This window comes from Alexandromys fortis, unplaced genomic scaffold (assembly GCF_014885135.2).
Source record: "Alexandromys fortis isolate MF-2015 unplaced genomic scaffold, M_Fortis_MF-2015_v1.1 scaffold_26, whole genome shotgun sequence".
Taxonomy (NCBI): Eukaryota; Metazoa; Chordata; class Mammalia; order Rodentia; family Cricetidae; genus Alexandromys; species Alexandromys fortis.
Genome location: NW_026067894.1, coordinates 378321 through 402335, shown reverse-complemented (window position 1 = coordinate 402335; position 24015 = coordinate 378321). Strand labels below are relative to the sequence as shown.

The window sequence follows — 24015 nt, the reverse complement described above, 5'->3', positions numbered from 1 at the left end:
TGTGTGTGTATGTGTGTGTGTGTGTGTGTGTGTGTGTGTCCCATCGCCCCACAGCCTACATTTCCTCGTCCCCTGCTCACCCTGCCAGCTCTGTCCACCGGTTGGTTGTATAGGCGAGTGCTGACCACGTCGAAGGGAGCCATGACTGCAGCCACAGCTATACTGCTAATCATGCCTCCAGCCAGGGCCACCAGCCAGCTGTCCTCCAGAAACCACTGTGGGGATGGATCAGGCTGTTGACCCTGCCCACTGCCCTCTGCTCACCCATGCTGGGCTCTCCCTGCCCCAAGCCCACGAGGGCTGGAAGGCTTTGGGTAGGTGAGCAAATCAGACCTCTCCAGCCATTCCCAGCCCCCAACACCAACCCTGTGTTCCTCCGTGGTTTCAGGGTTCACTGATGACCCCCAGCTCCCATTGCACAGAAGGGCTAGGTCACAACTACAGTGACAGAGCCAACAACTTTATTTTCTTCCTCCCTTCCCTATCTCCTCTTCCCTCCTCCCCTGCTTCTGTTTCTTTTTGTTAAGACAGGTCTTGCTATGCAGCAGGCTGTGCTCCAATTGCAATCCTCCTGCCTCCACCTTCTAAGTGCTGAGATTACAGCTGAGAAACATTGTCCTTAGCCGCGACTCCCCTCTTCTTCCTCCATCTCTTGTCTTCCTCCCATGACTCCTCCTCTCTTCCTTCTATCTCTCCCTCCTTCTCCCCTTCCTCCCTTCCTCCCTTCCCCTGTCTTTCTTCCTTTCTTTTGACAGGGTCTCATGTAGTAGGTAGCCTAGACTGACTTTAAACCACCTTAACATTCTTGATCACCCTGCCTCAACACTCCAAGTCTTAGGAACGTAAGTGTGTCTCACCACATTCAGCAAGACCAGGTTTTATTCTGGACCCCATCTGTCACCACCCCTGTGTGAAAGAGGCAGGGGCCCTCCCGCTCCATCTGGACAGCGTCCCCAGCCCCTTACCTGTCGCTCCTGTACCCAAGCCTTAGCAGATGCAAAGGTGGCCAGCTGGGCAGCTGAGCCCACTGTGACTCGGGGCACAGCCCCGCCCACACCCCGCCACAGCCCCAGTAGGCCCTGCTGGCGCCAGATGGTCTCCAAGGCACCCAGGACACTCTGCGGGGAAGAAAGGGTGTGGGTCACTAGAGAGCCGCAGTCCTGCACAGCCTGGAGCCCAGGGTTCTGGGGAGATGTTTTACCTGATGCTGGTGCTGATGCCCCACGGCCATAGCAGCCACTGTCTGGGCCTGCAGCTGGGTCTTGACCTGGGAGTCCAGAGCAGATGGGGGGCTTTAGGATAGAGACTGGGGAATGAGCTGGGCACGTTTGAGCCCCTCTCCTGTACGGTAGCCCTCAGTTCACACCTGAAGCTTGGGGGCAGTCTCAGTGGGCTTGAGTTCACTCAATATTTACTTTGGTTCTCTTTTGAGACAGGGTTTCTCTGTGTATCCCTGGCTGTCCTGGAACTCACTCTGAAGACCAGGCTGGCCTCGAACTCACAGAGATCCAGCTGCCTCTGCCTCCCGAGTGTTAGGATTAAAGGCATGTGCCACACCTGGCTTCAAGTTTCTTTTCTTTTTTTTTATTTTTTATTTTTTTTTTTTTGGTTTTTCAAGACAGGGTTTCTCTGTGGCTTTGGAGCCTGTCCTGGAACTAGCTCTTGTAGACCAGGCTGGTCTCGAACTCACAGAGATCCGCCTGCCTCTGCCTCCCGAGTGTTAGGATTAAAGGCATGTGCCACACCTGGCTTCAAGTTTCTTTTCTTTTTTTTTATTTTTTATTTTTTTTTTTTTGGTTTTTCAAGACAGGGTTTCTCTGTGGCTTTGGAGCCTGTCCTGGAACTAGCTCTTGTAGACCAGGCTGGTCTCGAACTCACAGAGATCCGCCTGCCTCTGCCTCCCGAGTGTTAGGATTAAAGGCATGTGCCACACCTGGCTTCAAGTTTCTTTTCTTTTTTTTTATTTTTTATTTTTTTTTTTTTGGTTTTTCAAGACAGGGTTTCTCTGTGGCTTTGGAGCCTGTCCTGGAACTAGCTCTTGTAGACCAGGCTGGTCTCGAACTCACAGAGATCCGCCTGCCTCTGCCTCCCGAGTGCTGGGATTAAAGGCGTGCGCCACCACCGCCCGGCTGGCTTCAAGTTTCTTAAGTAGCTCTTTGGGCCTCTGTCCTACCACTGTCTCAAGGACAGAGGACTTCAGTGGCCAGATCAGGATGCAACAACTCGCGCTCAGCGGAAGCTTTTATTCCTACCATATGCCAGGCTATGAGAACTAATCACAAGCAAATGACGACTAGGGTCTACCTACTGCAGAGCCTGCTCTGTCTCCTGGTTAAGACAAGTGGGCATGGGCCCCAAAAGAGCAAGGGTTGTCTGAGCGAGGGCAGATTCCAGATCTGAGCCTGATATTCCCAGGAAACAGTCCCCTCCCAGCCTTCCCCGCCCAACCCAGGGCCACAGAGGAGACACTCACCAGGTAAGCAGGACTTCCCACAAAGGCTCCCAGTGCCCCGGCCACAGCACCTGCAACCACAGTCCCCCCTGGTTGCTGGGTGAAGCCAGCCTGGCATGCCAGGCTATAGCAGTAGAAGCGGACACCATTCATGAGGCTCTGGTAGAGAAGGCCAGCGGCCAGCCCCTTCTGCAGGCCCCACAGACCATCTGCACGGGCAATGGCTGCAGCAGAAGACACAAGGCCCCGGTAGGGCCGTGGGTAAGTGCCTGGGGCCTGCAGCTCCCCTTGCAGCTGCAGACGAGTCTTTACCACTTCCAAGGGATTGGTGAACAGGCATGCCAGGCAGCAGGCTGAGGCACCCAGCACCAGGTCCACAGTTGGGGTCACCATATCCCCTGCATCCGTGGCAGGAGCCATCTCTGCCTGGATCAGCCACAGCACAGGCCATAGGCGGCCGTGTCTAGGCTGTTTGCACCCACGTGTGGCCGCAGGCCTGGGGACCGAGGGGGCCCCGTGCCATCTCTAGAGGACAGATCTGGTCGGTGACTGGAGGCCCATGGTCTGTCTTGGAACTCCACCTGTTGTTCAGCAGACTGGGGCTGTGGGAGTCTGGCCACACCCGCTCTGGCTCGGGCCAATCCCAGCTGCTGCAGGCGAGGCGGGCCTGGACCCTGGGATCTGGAGTAAAGGTCACCAGGGACTGGAAGGAGAGTGGAGCAGGCAGAAAGAGCCAAACTAGGGGAGGGTGCTCCTCCTTGTCCTCTAGACCTCTGTCCCATCTCTAGTCCCTGTCTGGCTAGTCCCTGTGGCAGCTTGGCCCTAGGCACAGGCTACCTGCACTGACCAGCAACTGTCCTGTCTCTGCATCCGCCATAGCCTGTGTGAAATCCTCCGTCTTCCAGTCTGCTTCCCTCAGATTATGGCTCCGTTTCCTCCCTCCCTTCCTTCCTTCCTTTAAGTTCCACTTAGTTTTTAGTTTCTTTCTTTCTTCCTTTCTTTCTCTTTCTTTCTTTTTTTTTTTTGACAAGGTCTATGTAACTTTGCTATCCTGAAACAGCTATGTAGACCAAAGTGACACCAAGGTGGCCTTGAGAGATCCACCCTCTGCCTCCTAAGTACTGGGATTAAGGGTGTGGCCACCACCGCCCAGCTTTCCTGGTTGCTTTTCCACAAGAGGTTCCGTAAAGGAGGACCCCAGAGCCCCATCAATGAGGCAGATCTCATTTCCAAACTGGCTGGGACTCAGCGTATAGCCCAGGCCACCTTCAAACTCATGCCAATCTCCAGGTGCCTCTGCCCTGCAGCACCTGAGGGCTGGCAGTACGAGCAGGCATGTCCATGCCCACTTTCACTTATTACATGTTCATGTATAGGGGTGTTTTGCCCACATCTATCTCTGTGTGTACCGGATGTCCATGGAAGCCAGAGAAGGTGTTCTAGCCTCTGGAACTGGAGCTACCATGTGGGTGGGTGCTAGGAATTGAACCCAGGTCCTCTGGAAGAGTTCTAACCAAGGACAATTTCTCCAACCCCATTAATCTTTCTTTCTTTCTCTTCCTTCCTTCCTTTCTTTCTTTCTTTTTTTTTTTTTTTTTTTTTTTTTTTTTTGAGACAGGAACTATGTAGACCAAGCTGGCTAGGGACCACAGAGATTCGCCTGCCTCTGCCACTTGAGTGCTGGGGTTAAAGGTGTGTGACCATGCCCAGCCAACCCCATTTATGTCAATGCATACATATATACATACACACACACATATGAGACAAGGTCTCACTATATAGCTTAGGCTATCCTGTATGTGTACATGTTTGTGTGTGTGTATGTGTAAGGGGATACACACAGGACATAGATGTGTATAAAGGTCAGAGGACAACTTCTTTGGGAGCCATTATTGAATAAAAAAAAGGGTGGTTACTTGAACACAAATCCTGCTCCGGCACCACAGACACTCTGGACAATGGGATGAGCCACCCCAGCCACACTGCACACCTACTCAACCCAGTGCACATGTACAACTTTATAACCGCTCATTTCTAGAGTTTTCCCTTCCCTATTTTAGATTTCAGGGAATCAGACCGTGGAGAAAGGTGCTGCTGATGAGGGGGAGGAGGGGTCACCAAGTCCGACTCCAGTCTCTGCTGGGTGACTGATGTGTGAAGAGCCTGCTTCGAACAGTGCCTCCCACAGAAGAGGTCCACACCCTCCTCAATCCCCAACTTCTAGTACCTCAGCCTGGTTCACCCAAAACTGCAGAGTCCTTGGGTGGGAAGGCTGGAAAGGTAAGGGCCACTGTGAAGAGTGACCTTTGTGGCTCTAGGCATTTCCTTAACAACCGGACCACCAGGCTCCCACTCTTGGCTATGTAAGAAACAGAAAGGCCGGTGTGTGTGTGTGTGTGTGTGGTTCTGAGCCTCTATCCTCCAGGCAGTGGAACCATGGGAACCATGGAAGCAGCTGGGACAGACCTGGTTCTGATTCTTCTTTTTCGCCCCCCAAGACAGGGTTTTTCTGTATAACCCTGGCTGTCCTGGAACTCGCTCTGTAGACCAGGCTGGCCTAGAACTCACAGAGATCCGCCTGCCTCTCTGCCTCCTGAGTGCTGGGATTAATAGGCGTGCGCCACCACTGCCCAACTCTGGTTCGGATTCTACATGGCAGTTTGTTGGGCACAGAATGGACGATGAAGATGTTGCAGTGGGGAACCCTCCCTCCCCATCTCACGCCTAAAGAGGGCCAGTGACAAGTCTCAGCAATATAATGTCAATTTTATTAAAAAAAAAAAAAAAAGACAAAGTCCAATCCATCTGACCCATCCCCAGAGGGATCCAACGAAGACCTCAAGAAGGGCCAGCTCTAGCCAAGCCTGGGTCAGTCAGGTGTCAAAGAGCCCAAGCTCATGGGCTCTGCTCTCCCAGGCCCTCTCCTTTGCTCCTGGAAAGAGGAGCCAACAGATCCCTGGCTCCTCCAAGCTCTGTTGTACTTGAGGCAGGGCTGTGGACATGCAAGGCTTCCCGGCAGCCATGGAGGGCTGCTGGCCGGGCCCAGGCCGTGTGAGCAGGCCACTGTGCACGGGGTGGATGTGTCAGAGGAGGCATGCACAGCTACCTAGTGTTCCCACTTTCCTGCACAGTGAGGACTGTTCAAAAACGAACAAGAATGGCTGGGCACTCACGACCCCCAGGGGGCCCTGACCATCTGCCCAGGCCCCTGGCCCAGGAAAAGAAGATGGCCCGCCCGCCCTCCTGGTCTCTTTGCTCCCCTTAAGTGGATGCTATTATTCTCACGGCCACCCCGAGCAGATGGAAAGGACTCGAATGGTGGCCCAGGGAACACCGCGTGTCTACAGAGCCCACAGGGCTCAGACCTTCGCCCCAGTGACCTCTAGTCACTCCCCGTTGGGCGGGACACACAGAGTTCTAGGCGCCCACTCTGGATCCCTGTCTCGAGCCACACCAGTGGTTCAGCCACCCCAAGGCAGGAGTGGGCTGTAGAGGCCTGTGGACACCTGAATCCGAAACAGCATGGTGGCACACCACAGTGTACATGCTGCCCAGCCACGCCTCAGCACCAGGGGTCCCGGGAGGCTCTCCCTCGGCACAGGCTGTCACTTCGCTGCCAGGCACTATGGATGAGGCTCAGGGCGTCTTCGAATTTCTGCTTGATGGAAGCTTCATGAATTGCCTTGTGAGGGAGGTCTACCTGTGGCGGACAAGCAGGAAGCATAAAGGCTGCAGGCTGCATTCCCAGGAGCCATGGAAGACCTTTAGGGCCCTACACACCCCTTTGGGAACATCGTCCATGTTGCGAGTTTCTCTTTTGCTTTGTTCGCAGAACCCAAGCTCTCAGGTCTACCTGGAATTCACTAGGCATGTTTCTATCCTTGACTGTTCTTCACCTCAGTGTATAGCTCCTCCAGAACCACAGCGGGCAGGGAGCACATGCGTGCAAAACAGTACCTCTCCCTGGGTGTGGTGTGATATGGGAGTCCCCTATGTATGCTGTGGATACCATTGGTTAATAAAGAAACCGCTTTGGACCTATAGCAGGTAGGTAGGGAAAACTAAACTGAATGCTGGGAGAGAGGAGGTGGAGTCAGAGAGAAGCCATGTAGCTCTGCTGGGCACAGACACTGGAACTTTACCCAGTAAGCCACAGCCTTGTGGCAATACACAGATTAATACAAATGGTTAAATTAATATGTAAGAGTTAGCTAATAAGAAGCTAGAGCTAATGGGCCAGGCAGTGATTTAATTAATACAGTTTCTGTGTAATTATTTCAGGGCTGAGCAGCCAGGAACCAACAGGCGACCTCCATAGCACATGCTACCCAGGAACCAGAGGCAAAGGGTTCCCTGTGAATTCCAGACTAGCCAGAATTGCACAGCAAGACCTTGTCTCTACAAAAAACAAAAACCCCAACCACAACAAAACAAAAAACAAAAGCTACTACCTTTCCAGGGCTCTGGGGAAGAGGAGCTCCTGTCTTGGGTCTCACCAGGCCCCATTTTTAGCTTTGACAAACTAGCTGATATTGGGACATGCCACTCTGGCCCTAAGTTTCTGTGTCTCAGCAGTGTTTGTGAATTGCTGCCCCCAGAACCCTGCAGGTGAGGTCAGGCCCCAAGAACCACTAGGTACCTACCTGGTAGATGGCTTTCCACCCAGAGCTCAGGGCAGTCAGGAAGCGGTCCAGTTCAGAAGTACAGCTCAGATAGATGACCCAGGGTTGGAGCAGCTGTGGGCTATCCTGGGAGAACTCCTAGAGACAGCAGGCCCTGGGTGAGCATGCATGGATTTCCTTGGGCGGGGCCTGTGCCCTCGTTCCCACCCAACTCACCAGGATACAGTACTCCTTGCCCAGTTCTGTGGAGATGGCACTGATGTCAGCCAGCCTGGCTGTGCCCAGGGAGCGGAAGAAGCTGGTTTGGCAATCCTCATGGCATGTGAAGAGGCGGTCCTCGGTGATTACCAGGCAGCAAGGGATACAGGGGCTGGGAGCCACCCCCTGGGGTATGACCTGGATATTGGCAGAAGGTGGGAGAGGCAACCTGTTTCTCTGGGGTGACCTGTACCAGGAATCCCCTATCAGACTGTCTACCTTAGCAGTGGAGGGAGAGGAGGGAGAATGGTTCAGGCGACAGTCCCCTGAGCCTGGGCTCATTCTTGGGCTGTCCCCTGGGGTCTACCATCCTGGGCTGATGGTGCAAGCAGGACACTTACTCCTTTGGACACGGCCTGGCAGAGATGCTGCATCCAGTCAGCCATCTCAGCCTCGCTGTCGGCACTCAGCTCCAGGCAGGGCCGGTCAGCCAGAATGACCTGGAAGGCGTGGGGCCGATCTGTGGTGTTGGATCTCCGGCAGCCACCGCACTGCTCCCCCCTGGGCCAGAGGAGGAGGGTGAAATGGCAGGTGAGGAGGCTGGAGCGGGAGACCCTGGCGCTGGCTGAGGTGTGCAAACACTGGGTCCCGGGCCCTGGTTCTAGGGACACTGACGTGTGCTTTGCAACCCCACCATTTCTGTGTAACAGTTTTTTTTTTTTTTTTTTTCAAGACAGGGTTTCTCTGTGGTTTTGGAGCCTGTCCTGGAACTAGCTCTTGTAGACCAGGCTGGTCTCGAACTCACAGAGATCCGCCTGCCTCTGCCTCCCGAGTGCTAGGATTAAAGGCATGCGCCACCATTGCCCAGCTCTGTGTAACAGTTTTGTTTTGTTTCTTTTGAGACAGGGTCTCATGTAGCCCAGGCTAGCCTGGATCTTGTTATGTAGCAGAGGATAACCTGGAACTTTCTGATCCTCCTGCTCCTACCTTCCATGCTGCATTAGAAGTGTCCCACTGTTCCTGGCTGCATGACAACCTGTATCTCCAGAAGTGCCAAGAGCCCTTGGGGTACCCGAACATAGCCAGGTGAGAGGGTACAAAGCCACTCACTGCACCTGCTCAGACCCAGGTCACTCATCCGCTTCCTCTGCAGTCTGCTTCTCATTGGGTGGGGCTCCCTTCTCTAGGCAAAGGGTGCCTCCTCATTCATCCTGCCTCCATGGCTCCCTACAGCTTGTGAACCCTTTTCCTGGGACACTTACCCCATGTTCACGGAGAGCAGGGGAATGACGTCAGTGCGGTCAGGATACTGGTAGAGGATCCCGTTGCTGTAGAGTCACAATACAGTGAGGTGAGGCCTGGCTAAGAAGATCCCAGGGGTCCCTTATAAATTGGCTGGGAACCAGGGACCTGCTTTCTTCCTTCCTTCCTTCCTTCCTTCCTTCCTTCCTTCCTTCCTTCCTTCCTTTTCTTTTTTTTAAGGTTTGGTTTTTTTGAGACAGGGTTTCTCTGTAGCTTTGGAGCCTGTCCTGGAACTAGCTTTTGTAGACCAGGCTGGCCTTGAACTCACAGAGATCCACCTGCCTCTGTCTCCAGAGTGCTGGGATTAAAGGCCCGCCACCACCGCCGGGCTGGGGTCTGCTTTCTATGGGAGGGGTTATAAAAGGAATCTGAGAGTGGCTGGGGAGAACACTGCCCCTTCCTGGGCACAGTTGAAGTTCTGTCATCAGGGTTTCGGGCATCTGGGAATCTGCGCCCTGAGAACTGGCTGGACAGAAAAACTAACCCCACAACACTGTGGAGAAAGGAGGCATCTGCCCCTGGGCCTCTCATGCTAGGGACCTGACATCCCTTGGGCCCACCGCTGCGGGGGTTCCCACCTGAGCACCACGAAGCAGGTCTTCCAGTGTTCCTTGCCCAGATAGGAGGTGCCAGCCTTGTAGTGCAGCACACCTTCTTTTGTGATGGTGCCCTCGTGGGGTGAGCACTGGCAGGGGACAGGGCCCAGGGCCTCGTCCATGGGGTCCTCCCAGTGCACGAGCCCGTAGAAATGCACAGTCACAGTGGATGCCTGGGGGTTCAGCAACAGACAGAGCCTCAGCTTACCCATAACCCAGCCCTAGGAACAGTGATAGCAAAGTAACCTCAGGACATAGCCAAGTGGGCAAGAGGACGGCCCAGGAGGAAAGCCCTCCCTGCAAGGTGACTGAGAAAGGATATGGGCACCATTTGTATTATTCAGACTTAATCCAAGGCAGGCTGATGTTGGCCGCTGGAGTTTCCTCCCCAGTCACTGACCTCACATTTGGATTCCTGGGCGACAAATTTGGCCAGTGCCAACTTCTCCATGGTGGCATCAGTCAAGATGCTAGGGTAGGGTGGTTCCCGGCAGCCTTTGATCATGGCTGACTTCAAAGATGCCAAGAAGAGCCTGTGTGGGGAGTGCGGTTTGTTGTCAGAGGCCTTGGGGACAAGTCCTCGGTGGTCAGGACTTTGTCCTGAGAACTCCTGGCCCAGAAGGCTAAGAGAAACTAGGGGCTGAGGATGCTGGAATCAGGGCAGTGGTGGACCCTGCATCCCTGGATGGTGCCCAGAAAAGGCCTGACCATTGCTAGTGTCCAAAGGGCCCTGGATTCTGAAAGTAAAGAGAGACTAGCCAAAGTAGGACCTGACCACTCCGGTCAGTACAGTTAGGACCTCAGCATGTAATTCTCTGTCTGTAGTCCAGAGCACACCCAGGACAGTAGCCTGGCTCCTGGGTCTCCCCTCCCATTGGACCTCACACCAGCTCCTTTCCTCTCCATGGGTCCTGAGGGGCTGAGGTCACCTGGTCTGACAGGAGTCAGATGGCCAGTGACCGTCGACTTCCCTGCCTCTGTAAAGAGGGGGAACAGTTGGGTGTCTGTTTTTACCCCTAGCCAGGGCCAGGCCCATGGCAGATGTTGACTCCCCTATCCTGTTGGCGGGGGGGGGGGAGCTGACACTCACTCAGCCAGGGCCACGTCTGCCGTGTCCAGCAGAAACTGCTTCCTGCGGTTGGTGCAAACCAGCTTGACGGTCTGTTGGTCAAGACCAACCTGCCAGAAACCACACAGGGCTTGGTCACTGCCCAGCATAAGGGGCAGCGTGGCCAGATTGAGGGTTGTCTGGGATCAGGAAGGGAGAAAGCACATGTTTGGGGTCACTACTAGGAAGGCCCCTGACCAAGATCTGAGGTCTCTCATGAGTTAGGGAAGATGTCAGAGATCAGAGACACCTTCGCACCTGACTCCTATCTCCAGCGTGTGCAGAGGCCTCTGGATGTTGGTGCCCAACCCAGGATGGACCTTGCTCTGCAGCTCTGAGCATGGGTGGCCTGAGAAGCCGCACATCCCTAGGCGGGTCCACCCACTGCAGAGTCTGCACTCACCGACACATAGTCAAGTTCATTGTAAGAAACGGCTTCTTCCACCAGGTATGGTTTCTCTGTGGCCCCTGAGAGAGGAGATGGCAGCACCCATTATCCTGGCTGATCTTTTCCCCCGCCCCAGCCCCCTCCGTACCCAGCAATAGTGGAGCAGAACGACAGACTGGGTGCGGGTACGTAGCCCAGCTAGCAGGACCTCCCTGGGGACACCTTGTCATTAGTATATGCTTAAAGTGGGGGTCGAGGGCTGGGGGAGGAGAGCTCAACCCCACCCTCTCTGGCCTGGGGTGGCAGGCACCTTTCCGAAGCAGGTAGACATAACAGTCTGTGAGTAGCACGTACAGCAGCTGCAGGTTGCCCTCCATGTGCCCCGTGCTCATCCGGATCATCTAAGTCGAAGCAAATGGGAGTCAGCTCGAGCTCCTTCCCTGCCGGACTCGCACGCACACTGAGGAGTGTGGCTGTCCCAACCCGCCTTTGCTGCCATCGCGGGATGGCTCCCCACTTCGGGGACTTACTTTGAACAACTGCTCTTCGTTTTCTCTAAAGACATGGATCATCAGTAGGAGCAAGTGATTGTTGTCTACTCTGTGACAGACAGGGACAAGGGTCGGGAGGAGCGGGGTCAGACGAGGGGTCACAAGCCTTTCCGTCTCCCAATAGCAGGCTAGACCTCCCATCCCTGCTGACTTGGCAGATCCTGCAACAGGTGAAGACAGCCCTCACCTGAACTCGGAGGGGTGAGTCATCTCTGAAGGGCTCCCCTGACCCTCGTCTACCCCGGAGTCCTCAGCGCTGCTCAGACACGGACTGGGCTGGTCTCGCTTGAGCTTGCAAAGAGCTTCCTGGGTTCCGAGTTCAGGCTGGGACACAGGTTCAGGCACGGGCTCCTGGCAGGCCAGTGGCAACTGGGTGTCCTGTTCCCGAGGCTCTGGCTGCTGAGCTTCCTCTTGCGAGTCCTCTAAGGGCTTAGGTGCCTGTCCCTCTCCTCTTTCTCCCTCCTCTTCTTGGACAGCAGTCGCAGGGCTACCAGGAACATGCAGCGGTTGGCTAGGCCCTGCAGGGTCATGGTGGCTGCCACCTGCTGCAACAGTACTTGGACTCTCGACTGTAAAGCGGTAGAAGTCCATTGGGGCTGGAAGCCCCTCACTAAAGTCGCCAAATGGTGGTTTCTCCGGGGCCTCCCCCGGAGAGCCGGTCCGAAAGGACTGATCTGGGGGATCAATGTGGGAGCACCACGTGCTTGGGTCCAGCTGTCCATGGAGCTTGTCAATGACCTTGCTCAGGGGCTGTCCCAGGCACTCCATGGAGGTGTCCTTCATCTCTGGGATTAACAAGCCCATCTGGCTGAGCTCGGAGTGTTCACTGCTCTCAGCTGCACTGCTGGGCCCCTCCCCTTGCTCCTGCGGGGAGGCAAGTGCAGTAGCTGGCAAGTCCCGCCCCAGGTTTGGGGTGCCCACAAGTCCGTCACCATCCCCCTGCCTAGAGGTGGGGTGCAGCGGGCTTGCTTCCTCGTCCAATTTGGTCTTTTTCTTCTTACCAATTTTCTTCTTCTTGGTGACCCTGCGACGGCAGTGACAGGAAGTTAATGAATGCTTTAGTACCCTCTGTGTACAGGCTGGGTCAGAGTGGCAGTCCGGAGGGTATGTGGCCCTGGGCAGTACAAGGTGAGAGACCTATGGTGCTGGCAGAGATGGGTAGGAGGGACAGCCAAGAGAGGCAGGAATGACTCCTGAGCAGATCTACAAATTCTAGCTCATAGAATTGAGGTAGCAGCCAGGCCTGCTGGTGCAAACTTATGGTCCCAGCACTTGGGAGGTGGAGGCAGGAGAATTGTGAATACAAGGCCTGCCTGGGCTACACAGCTAGACCCATCTCAAACACAAAAAGCAGAAAAAAAAAAATCTGAGCTAAGTTAGGCCCGGGAGCCCAAGTCTATAATCCCAGCACTAAGGAGGCAGAGGTAGGAGGTCATTTGAGGCAAGCCTGATCTACAGCTGAGTTCCAGGCTAACCAGGGCTATTTAGTGAGACCTTGTCTCAGAAAACAAAATAAAGCAAAGCAAGCCCAGCCGGGCTGCCACGCCTGTCCAGGAAGCACACCTGTCCAGGCCACGGTTGGCTGAACCAACGACTTCTGTACTCAGTGCTACCCCTCAGGATGTGATCGGATCTTTCCTAGGTACCACTGGGGATAAACGATGTGCTGCGAAGTGCCTCCCAGTTTCTGGGTCTGCCGTCTTGGCTTTACTCCGAGTTTCTGGGTCTACCGTCTTGGCTTTACTCATTGGTTCTAAGATGGCTGAGAGGGCCCAGCTAAGATACTTCAGGGCTGAGTCTCTTAAAGCTCCTGTGTACTTTAACCAACCTGAACAAGTGTGTGTGTGTGTGTGTGTGTGTGTGTGTGAGGGGGGAGGGAGAATGTGCGTGTGTGCATGCATGTGAGTGTGTGTGTGTCCCAAGCCCAGACCCTAGGGAGTAATGCTCCTTCCTCAGGCCAGCAGGTGTGATGGGATATGGGACTTCTTTCCTCATATGAAGGGCTATGGAGAGCTCTCAGAGTAAGCACCAGGGAGGTCAGAGAGCTGAGATAGTTCTGGCCAAGCGCCCCCTCCACTCTCCTTTGCATAACTTTGTCCATGTGTCAAGGACATGAACCATGAAGCAGGCTTGATGAGAAACAAAACTAGAGATCTCAGAATGTGTGCTGACTTCTTAGCCCTGGGAGGCTGGGGCAGGAGGATGGCAAGTTTCAGTCCAACCGGGGGTTCACACATATATAGTGAGGCCCTGTCTTACAAACAAACCTAACAGAGCAAATACTCCTGGGAAGGTGGCGGATCCCAAGGTGGTTTCTGGTCCTGGCTGGGCTAGACAAAAAGCCCAGAGGCCAGGCAGCGATGGCTGCTGGCCAGGCCAGTTCCTCCAGGGCTTACTCCAAGATGGATGCTTGTGTCCCTCTGAAGGGGAACACTAACCAGGTAATGGTGTCAAAAGGGGTGCTTCTGAGAGGTGCTAAGGCCACGGGGCAGAGCCCTCTGAATGGGATCATGGTCCTAAAAGAGAGGTGTCTCCATCCTGACATGAGAACACACTCAGACAGATACGTGTGGACATGGAGAAGGTCCTTCTCCCAGGGACTGCGGGTGTGGCACCCTCACCTCGGCCTCCAGAATAAAGATCTGATGTGGCCCTGTGAGATGGTGCATATTTTTAATTCCAGTACTCAGGAGGCAGAGAATCTGAGTTTGAAGCCAGTCTGGTCTACATAGTAAGTTCCAGAGTGGCCAGGGCTACACAAAGAAACCCTGTCGCGAACCAAAAAAAGTCTCCCCCTTCTGTTATTTCTGCACTTGGTTACAGAAGCTTGCCTGGGACAGATCTTCTGATCCCTGTGGCCCTAAACCGTACAAGGTGTGAAGGGGATGCTTCTTAAGTCTCAGTGATGTCCTCTGCCCTTGGGACAGCCCCTGTCTGCCCTGGACTACATGGCGAGCCCAGAGGGGGACGCTGGGCCCTAGATGCTCACCCACCTTCTCCAGGCCCCTCCCTGCTGACCTGATGACTTCAAGCTCTGTACAGGCATCTGGTTGGTCTGGGGTCTGGGCCTCTTCCTTCTCCTGAGAGGTAGCGTGCACAGGGGTGGTGTCAGACGATGACACAGCCTCGGGCTGCTCCTCATTGAAGGGGTTATGGCGCTGGGTGGGGCTCTTGGTGGATGCCTTGCTACTGGTCAGGTCCGAGGCAGTGGAGCGGGGGCCGCTTATGGTATCTGTGAGGTCTCCATCTGTAAGGACAAAGAGACAGGACACACACAGCCCATCAGCTCCCAACTGGGCCCCAGAGGATGCCTTCTCTCAGGGGAGGTGGCCGAGTTTCTCCCAGGGAAGCCTGACCACAGTGGCCCTAGTTCAAGAGCAGCAGCCCCAACCCATAGGACAGGCAATTGATGCTTTGGGAGCCAAATGATAGGGAGCCCTTAGCGCTCACACGTAGCCAAATTCAGTTAAGGGTCCACAGTGTGAAACAGCTTCTAGACCTAAGCCCTGGCCATGGTGACTGATGCTCCCAGGGTGGCTGGGGCCCCAAGAGCAGACAGGTTGCCTACTTCCTAGGATCACCTCAGAGCCCTCTTCTGTGAGGACTGGAGGTGCCCAGCAACCCCTCAACACCACTCCTTGTGCAAAGTGATACCGAACGTCCTCTGCAACCCTCCTCCCCCCCAGACAACAGGGAACAAAGGAAGCAAGAAGAGCAGAAGAGACAAGGAAAATGAAAGCATGGGCTGGGGAGGGGAACGCAGGACCCAACACCACAGAGAACAGTGACAGACAAATCAGGGACAACAGGATGAGATGCAGAGAGGAAGGGGTGCAAGGGGCTGCCCCCCAAGACACTTTGCAGGCTCTTGGGAGGATATTGACTTTTCTCCCCCAAATTCAACAGCACTCCTGGGGGACCCCTCTAAGGGCGAGCTGCCTGTCAGTGAGGAGCTGGTCTAACTGGCTTCCTCCACACCCCTCCGTTCTAACTTACGGGACTAGGCGGATGGGGAGCAGCATCGTGGCGAGTATAGGGGGCCACTTTCCTGGCAGCAGATAGGAGCTGCCCAGGCAGAGAGCTGAGGCCTGGGACCAGCTGGTGGGACCGCCTGGGTGATGGCAAGGCCACTCGTACTCTAGCAGTGCACATCTCGCTGGCATTAGCTGTGCGGAAGGAGAGGAACACGCTTCCCGAAGCACCCCGGAAGTGCCGGGACTTGCTGGCTGACACAGTACTTTGTTTCTCTTGTTTTAAAGGTCTGTCTTTTCTCATTTTTATCTTTTTGAGATGGGGGGTGGTCCTCACTATGTAGCCCTGTCTGGCCTGGGACAATCAGCAGTCCTCCTGCCTCAGGAAGGGTCAGAAGAAGGAAACCCTGTCTTCTGACCCCACAGAGGCTTCCACAGGGCAGAGATTTCTACCCGTGCTTCCCCTGGTACTTGCAGCTGCTGTGGAGGGGTCATGAGAGTGAACACAGACCCCAGAACGTGGATCACCCTACCCAGACCTGCTCAGGGTCCCAAGTTTGGATTTGCAACACCCCCCCCCCCCCCCCCCCCCCCCCCCCCCCCCGCTCAAATCTTGCTTTCTTCCAGGCTCAAGGAGACACTGGGGCCTTAGCTAGGTGAGTTGCCAGGGTGCTGGAGAACTCGGAGAGTCACTGCTGCCATGAATATAACCCTGCCTGGGTCTGGCCCGGCCTGTTCCTGTGCAAGAACTACCACAGGGCTGGAGAGGAAGGTCAGAGGTCATGGCCTGCCTGCCAAGTGATTGTAAAAAGTGTGCCAGGAAAGGGTTAGTGGTTAGAGTCAGAGGTAAAAACCAACGCCAAAAATATGCTTCAGAAGAGGCCGAGAGGAGAAAGGATGCTAAGGTGGAATTCCGGGTCTCACACTACCTGCACTCAGACACACGCCTCAAAGCTACCTTCTTGGCTGAGCGACACAATTTACCTCTCAGTGTTGGAGCCCATGTCTCTCCAAGCTAAGCTAGTTCATGGTCACATGCCATGGGAAGCATGAGCTCTTGTCCACTGCTCAGAGGTCACCCTCGGGGAATCCCACCTCAGGCAAGAAGGGGTGCCTGGGGCAGGAGCTCTTTGGGAAGGGTGTGTTGGATAGCCTTAGATTTAAGGAGCAAACATTTACCATATCAAACAGAGACTCTACTTGGAGTAAGTCCTGAAACCTTGAAATCACTGTGTGAATTTGTCCAAGCCCAGGCATGGGTCACAGGCAGAAAAAAATGCCCCCACAATGTTGATGCCCAGAGGGCAGCATAGGAAGTTCAACCGCTTTAAAAGTTCAAAGAGAATCTCCTTGCTGGAAGCTTTCACACTGACTAATTTATGTGGTGGGGCAAGCTTGTGTGTGTACACAGAGGTCAGAGGATGCTATGTGTGTACACAGAGGTCAGAGGACGCTGTGTGTGTGTGTGTACAGAGGTCAGAGGATGCTCTGTGTGTGTGTGTGTGTGTGTGTGTGTGTGTGTGTGTGTGTATGTACACAGAGGTCAGAGGCCATCTTGGGGATATTAGTTCTCTCCTCCCACCATGAGGCTTCCCGAGAAAGAATTCGAGTGGTCATGGTTGGTGGCAAGTGCCTTTGCTTGCCAAACCATTTTGCTGACTCCCTGTGGAGATCTTTAGCTACGCCTGGGCAGTTTCCTCACTTGGATCTCAGTCCACTAGGGACAGCCTGAAAGGACTGAGCCTTCATCTTTCTCCTGGATGCTCGGGTTGGTGGATGGAAGCTTACAATACCTGTATCTCAAAGCATTGCTTTTATGGAACAGGTTTGTGCTCCAGTGAGCCAGGTCATCATCTACACCATTAGTATGATGATTGGCCCCGGAATCAGGAGGGTGGCTTGGTGTTTGGGCAACAGTCACTTAGTGACTCCCGAGGTTTCTGTGGGCCAAGTTCCCCTACTGCAGAATTCCACCTACTCCAACACCAGCGGTGGCATCGTTATGACCATGGGCATTGTTAAAAGAAATAAGGAGCTGATTCTGAAACATGCAGCAAGCTCGGCGTGGAAACGTTGCAAAACAGGAAAAGAGGGTCACAGAGGACTCTGTCCCACCTTCCCAGTCTGTGCTGGGTACAGACGGCACTGCTGGAAACACATCTCCAAAATCATAATCTATAAAAATGAGGGACAAAACTCAAGATTAGAAACGGGCAGTGGAAGGAGGTCGGGGCAGCAGACGGGAGAAGAGAGGGGGAAGAACTGGGTACACCTTCTCTAAAAGCCGACTGTGACCTCGGCTGTCCTGAGGGCCACTCCTTCCCAACCCAGAGTCTGTTCTGGCACACAAGAACCTGAGTCTCCTTGCCTTCCTTCCCCTGTGGCCCTGAGGTTGAAGTCCGCCCTCTGGCTAGAGTTTGACGGTATAGCCTCCATCCACAGATGGCCTGGCTGCTTCCTCAAGGCCTGTCCATCCCTCTGACCCTATGAGGCCCACTCACGGAGACTGAGTGGCGTCTTCACTTATTCCATAAGCAAGTAAGCAGTGCAAATCTTTTTACTATTATTGATTTTTTGAAACACATTTTCATGTAGCACAGGCTGGTCTTGAACTTGCTACATAGTAGAGAATGACCCAGAACTTCTGATTCTCCTGACTACTCCCTAAGTGCTGGGATTACAGGTGTGCCCCATCATGCCTGAGGGGTGTGTGTGTGTGTGTGTGTGTGATGTGTAAGCACGGGCTTGCGGGTGTCACAGTGAGTGTGGCCTGGTGGGTTCCCAGGGTCAGTCAGGCTGTCGGGTGTGTGTGTGGTGTGGCAAGTGTTTTTGAGCCACCAGGCCATCTCACCAGCCACAAGCTTGGGTTTATACAGTGCTGGTGGTCGAGCCCATGGCTGCATACACGCTAGACCAGCACTCTACCCACTCAGCTACACTGCTGACTCCTGCAATGCAAATCTTGCTGAAACAAGTCTGAAAGTGGGACACGTGACCCATGGCACAAACAGAAACAAAGAATGAGGAAGGTCAGATCTCAAAGGAGGCGACCAGGGGAGCCGAGTGAGTTCTTGGAGCCACCTCCCAGGAGGTGAGGCTGGGTGAATGAGATCAGATCAAGGCAACTTAGATCTCACTGAAGCGGGGGCAATGGCTAGGTTTATGAATGCCAACACCTAAGATCTGAGGAAGCCAGGGTTATCTAGTAACTGATCAGAGTTGAAAGGACCCACCTATAGTTTGTCTGACCCATGGAGGGGTACTAGAGGAACTGCCCAAGAAACCATGAGGGTTCCTGTCCCCTCAGACCTCCTGCCTGTCTCTCCTGGGCTTGCACAGACTCTGTAGAACTTGCCACAGGACAACTTGCCACAGGACAACTTTCCCCAGGCAGCTGATGCTCAGCCCTGACTCAGGCAAGTTTCGTGGGTGCATTGCTGTGATCCCTCCTTGTTCAGAAGACTGTCCCTGGGCATGAGGCTAGAAACTTCTGGAATGGTTAGGAAGGTACATAGGGCCTGATATTTGCTTTTTTTTTTTTTTTTAAAGTTTCCACAGAAATGAAGATCTCGGAAATGACCAGCTCTGTGAATTCCAAACACCAGAGACATTGTCACCCAGCTGGTCTTAGGAGGCTCCAGAGGCACTCCAGGGCACAGGCCTAGTTCCTTTCACCCTGGGGCCACTTACCCTCACTAGATGGGGCAATGGCACTGTCATCCCATTCCAGGTTGGTGGAGGTGACAGAGTTGAAGGAGTTGAGGGACAGGCTGTCTGAGCCATGGACAGAGCTGGGAAGGCGGTCTTCGAAGTCCAGCAGGTACTGAGGTTTATAGTAGTCAGGCATGTAGGGGGCCAGATCTAAATAAGGGGCATCCTGGGAGACAGAAAAGGAAGAGAGGGGCGTCAGATAGGAACCTCGGGGCAGCCAGCAAACAAGGCTTAGCAAGTAGTCACCAGAATCAGGACAGGATGGAAGATGGGGATCACACACACACCAGACACACACACACACACCACATAAATACCATTCACACACAACACAGACAGACAGACACACCACATACATAACACACACACACCACATACATAACACACACACCACATACATAACACACACACCACATACATAACACACACACAACACATACATAACACACACACAACACAGAGACAGACACACACATATACCACACACACCCCACCCCACAGATACACACACATACTACACAACACTGCACACATAGATTCATACCAAACAGATACAGACATACCACATACACACACCATCCCACAAACACAAACATACACAAACCACGCACACATATCCCACACAACATACACACACATAGACACAGATACACACCCCCACACAGACACCACAGACAGACAGACAGACACACATACCCCCCCAACACACCCCATGCTCTCTTTTCTTAAGGAAATCAAGGTGTTTAGGAGTTAATTGGGAAGTAACTGCCCCATGGAGTAAGGAAAGAGTTTGGAAGCCTTGGATGGATAGGATGTCAGCAGTGCGCAGGAATGCATGCCTGGCTGGGTTCCATCAACAGTGCCACAAAAAAGGAGGGAAAAAGTCGTAGAGATCTAGTCAGAGCAGCTAACATTCCCTTGATGGCTCTCAGCATTAGAATCTCTCTCTTTCTCTCATTTCTACCACTGCTGAGTCCCACCTCCATCTGTTAGGGCCAGGGCAGGGAAAGGGTGTGACCAGATGGGGCAGTTAAACTAATCTCGCCACGCCTCTGAGAGGCTCTGGCCTCTTTGGGATCACTGTCCTTGTCACAGGCACTTCCTCTGGCTTGTGGCTTCGCCGTCTATGGTTTGCTACTGTAGTCCGGAAATATTAAATAAGAACTTTCAGAAATAAAAACTGATAGGTTTTCAAAAGTTTCTGGAGCTAGGCATGTGGTATGTGCCTTTAATCCCAGGACGTGGAAGGCAGAGGCAGGTGGATCTCTGTGAGTCCAGCCCAGCCCGGATCATGTCTCAATAAAAAATTATCATTTATCTTTTATTATTTTTTGTGTGTGATGTGTGTGTGGTGGTGGTTGGGGGGGGACATATACACGTCACAGGATTTGTGTGGAGGTCAGAGGGCAGTTTTGAAGAGTTGCTTCTCTCCTTCCACTTTTATGTAGGATCTGGGTGTTGAACTTGGGTGGACAGGTTTGTGTGTAAAGTGTTTTCACCTGCTGAGCTAAATTGCTGCCCCCCTTTCTTTTCTTGTTTCTGTTTTGTCCTGGAATTCACTCTGTAGAACAGGGTGGCCTCGACTTCACAGAGATCCGCCTGCCTCTGCCTCCCGAGAGTTGGAATTAAAGGCATGTGCTATCACAACCCAGCTGGCCCCGATTTTTGTCGTTGTATTTCCAATAGGGTTTCATGAATCTTGGGCTGGGTTTGACATTGCTACACAGCTAAGGGTGACTTTGAACTCTGGATCCTCCTGACTCTCCTATACAAATCATAAGTTTTTTTAAAAATCTAAAACAAAACTCTTATATGTTATATTATCCTGCTTTGCCACTATCGTTATCTCTTTTTTAAAATGTTTATTTATTCACTTATTATGTATACAATATTCTGTCTGCATGTATGCCTGCAGGCCAGACCTCATTACAGATGGTTGTGAGCCACCATGTGGTTGCTGGGAATTGAACTCAGGACCTTTGGAAGAGCAGGCAATGCTCTTAACCACTGAGCCATCTCTCCAGTCCCTCGTTGTTATCTCTTACAGAGACTAGCTTTTTAGTTTAATTTTGCTTTTTTGTTTGTTTGCTTGTTCCAGGACGGGTTTTTCTATGTAGCTCTCTGGCTGTCCTGGAACTTGCTCTGCAGACCAGGTTGGCCTTGAACTCAGAGATTTGTCTGCTCTGGCTGCTGCATCACCACTACCCAATTTAAGGTTTTATAGTTAAGTGTTGATATGTGTCTGTGTCAGATAATGTGCATTTATAAGTGCAATACCCTCAGGGGCCAGAAGAGGGCATCAGATTCCCCTGGCACTGAGGTTACAGGTGGTTATGAGCTGCCTGTCATACAAAGGTGTTGGTAACTAAACTCAGGTTCTCTATAGGAGTACTACATGCTCTTAACCACCAGGCTATCCCTCCAGTCCCTGTGTCTAATTTACAAATTAAACTATTAGAGAGGAAAAACCACAGTACATACAGAGTTTGGTACCATCTGTGACTTTAGGGATGGGGGTAGTCTTGGAAAGTGAGTTCCGTGACCATGGGAAGGTCTATCCAGTATATGGATGGGATTTGGAGTGGGATTGAGAGCTCCTGCGGGGAAGCAGAGCCAAGGACACTTGTCAGGGTTGCAGGAATTTGTCTTGGACCTCTCAGACACTCAAGTCTTAAACATAAAGGGGAGAGCCCTTCTGAGCTAAAACACTTGAGGCAAGGTGGTGTTTCCGCATTGTGCAGAGAGGCCGGAAGACGCTGAAGCAGGGCTGTGAGCAAGCCACGAGAGAGAACAGCGTTTCAGCCAAGCCCATGGACCCCAAAGGTGCCCTTTATCTGAAGAAACAGGCGTGGCCAAGTTCAGCCACACCCAACAAACTCCAGACTAGAAAAATGAAGTCCCCCCCCCCCCCCCCGCCCCCTCTGGTCCCCTCTGGCCCCCTCCGGCCCCCAGTATCAAAATCTCAGGTATCTCACCAGATCCAGGTCAAACCGAATAAACTCCAGCCCAGACACCAAGGTCAGGAAAAGAGTCAGGTGATCGTGACTACAGACCAGGGCATTCCTGCCAGACACAGAAAAAACAACCTGAGGATTTCTGAGTCTGGTCACCAGCCTGGTTCAACATCCCCAGAAAGCCTACAGTGTTGAAATTGGATGCATGACAGCCCACCCCTGGAGGGCACCCAGCTTGCTCCGCCAGGCCCCCCTCCTCCTCCAGTGTCGCCTGGTCTCTTACTGGCTGTGAAGCATACTAGCATCTCCAGAGATGGGCCTGGAGATAGGCTATGAACACTCTGTCCCTGGAGTGTCCCCAGCAAAAAGGGAAGGCAAACACTGGGCATTTGGTCAGCCTGAGGCTAGGGCAGACATCAGACTGTTTATAGAGCCCAGCTGGGACTCTGGGGAAAAACTCTGAGCTCTCCTGGAGGAAGCCACCAGACTGCCAGCAAGACTCCAAGGCTCTCTGGCATCACTGTCAGGCCCTTGGTGTGTGATATCAAGCTAGGCCTCTGTCTCTGTGTGACAGGTGGTGTTAGGTAGAGAGTTAGGGAGAGTGTTCCAAACACTCACCTGACATAGTACTTCTGCAGCAGGCCCAGGTTCTCCTGGAACAGCCGCAGGTAGCTCTCCAGGGAATTCTCATTGAGAGCCAGGTAGAGCCAGGCGCGGCCTACGGAGAAGGCAGGAGGAACTCAGCTGCTTTTCCTCTGCCAAACAAAGGCCTGTGAAGAACTAGGCAGCCCACAGCCTATAGGCCAGGCCCGAATTGTGGTCAGCCAGAGTGCAGAAGGCAAGATGGTGTTTGGTGGTCGGTGCTTTTTTGAGCTATTCAAGGACACTGCCCCGACCCTGTGACCTACACACGTCCCTCATGTGCTTGGCCTGGGACTCCAAAGGAATCCAGTTTTCTTGTGGATCATGTTCCCCTTCACTTCATCAGTGACACACCCACACCCTGTCACATGCACAGGGAAAAAGTGAGGCTTTGTGGAAGGCGCTGGCATTTGACCCGCCACACCACCGCCACCACCACTGGACACTACAAAGCAGACGGCTGCCTCAGGCTGACCTGGGCTGGACCTGAGCCACAAGCTCCCCAAAGGGAGAGCACAGCTAGTCCCTGGTTCTACTCACTGCGCCCCAGGTTGGTGGACACGTGCTGTAACACCTCGATCTGCTTGATGGCCTCTCTGCGGGTGAAATGGACCACGAGCACCCAGTAGCCGGAGGAGAGGTCTTGCAATCTGTAGGGCCAGGACAGCAGCTGGGCCTAGGTAGAACCGCCTCAGGCCACCAGCTGCTTTCCTTCCATCCCCACCCCAGGACAGAGGCAGACAAGGATGGGAATGCTTCTCAGGGGGGCACCTGGGTCCCCAAACCTGGCTCCATCAGCCCCAAGAGCAGCCTGCACTCACCCGTACAGCAGGGCGTGGTCCAGGTGCTCACACAGGCGTTGCAGGACCTTGTCGTGGTTCCGGATAGCAGGGGTCTCGTCCTCACACGCTGCAAAGTAGCTCTGCAGCTAGAAGGAAGAGAAATAATGCTGCTGAGGGAAGTTCCAGGCATAGGGTGCCCTGGGATGGCCGGCAGAGCTGGCTTCCAACCGGCCTGCTGAGCACTGACCTTGCCTAGGAGGTAGAGGGCAAAGGCTCTCGGGAGGGGCTCTGCATAGACAGCCGGTGCAGCCTGCACAAGTGTTGGGTGGTACCAAGCTTTGGGGCAGGGCCATAGGCTGCACTTGCTGCCTGGGCACCAAATACAATGGTGTCTATATAAGTCAAGCATACACAGGCACACACAGGCACACACACACACACACACCCTGTTGGTAAGGCCGGAAGTCATTTGAAAAAGATTCCCAATCAGCCCCTTTTAAAAAAACTCATGCATTTACTGTGTAGGCATGCTTGGAGCTGCCCTCTGCAAACACTGAGGTCTGGTAGACCAGATCACCTGCTCTGATGACCTTCCTGCCAGAGGCTGACATGGGCATTGCATTTGCTGAGGAACCTGGCCAGATCTAGGTGTGTGCCAGGTTCATGTCAAGCCCTATGCCAAGAAAGACACTGTTCCCAGAGCTGGAGACAGAAACAGAAAAAGAAGAGGGGGAAGGG

General features: G+C 53.5%; 2 protein-coding genes across 4 annotated transcripts in view; both read right to left on the bottom strand.

Moving 5' to 3' along the window:
- LOC126509262 (solute carrier family 25 member 34) overlaps nt 1–3396 on the bottom strand; it is a 6501-nt gene extending 3105 nt beyond the window's left edge. The window contains exons 1-4 of one of the 2 annotated variants that reach the window (XM_050155038.1): nt 2474–3389; nt 1202–1267; nt 966–1118; nt 81–215 (exon numbers count right to left, since the gene is read on the bottom strand). In XM_050155038.1, coding sequence (XP_050010995.1) covers nt 81–215; nt 966–1118; nt 1202–1267; nt 2474–2872 — 753 coding nt within the window. In that variant the 5' untranslated portion in view covers nt 2873–3389. Of the gene's footprint in view, nt 1–80; nt 216–965; nt 1119–1201; nt 1268–2473 lie in introns of both variants that reach the window. The other variant, XM_050155049.1, reaches the window with a different exon arrangement.
- Nucleotides 3397–5199: 1803 nt separating this feature from the next.
- Plekhm2 (pleckstrin homology and RUN domain containing M2) overlaps nt 5200–24015 on the bottom strand; it is a 41890-nt gene continuing 23074 nt past the window's right edge. The window contains exons 2-20 of one of the 2 annotated variants that reach the window (XM_050153508.1): nt 23317–23423; nt 23036–23145; nt 22472–22571; nt 21875–21962; nt 18879–19065; nt 17304–17363; nt 14236–14464; nt 11405–12241; nt 11197–11266; nt 10977–11067; nt 10682–10746; nt 10261–10349; nt 9571–9703; nt 9153–9343; nt 8535–8600; nt 7674–7833; nt 7291–7470; nt 7096–7212; nt 5200–6152 (exon numbers count right to left, since the gene is read on the bottom strand). In XM_050153508.1, the coding sequence (XP_050009465.1) occupies nt 6015–6152; nt 7096–7212; nt 7291–7470; nt 7674–7833; nt 8535–8600; nt 9153–9343; nt 9571–9703; nt 10261–10349; nt 10682–10746; nt 10977–11067; nt 11197–11266; nt 11405–12241; nt 14236–14464; nt 17304–17363; nt 18879–19065; nt 21875–21962; nt 22472–22571; nt 23036–23145; nt 23317–23423 (3018 nt within the window). In that variant the 3' untranslated portion in view covers nt 5200–6014. The remainder of the gene's footprint in view (nt 6153–7095; nt 7213–7290; nt 7471–7673; nt 7834–8534; nt 8601–9152; nt 9344–9570; nt 9704–10260; nt 10350–10681; nt 10747–10976; nt 11068–11196; nt 11267–11404; nt 12242–14235; nt 14465–17303; nt 17364–18878; nt 19066–21874; nt 21963–22471; nt 22572–23035; nt 23146–23316; nt 23424–24015) is intronic. The other variant, XM_050153515.1, reaches the window with a different exon arrangement.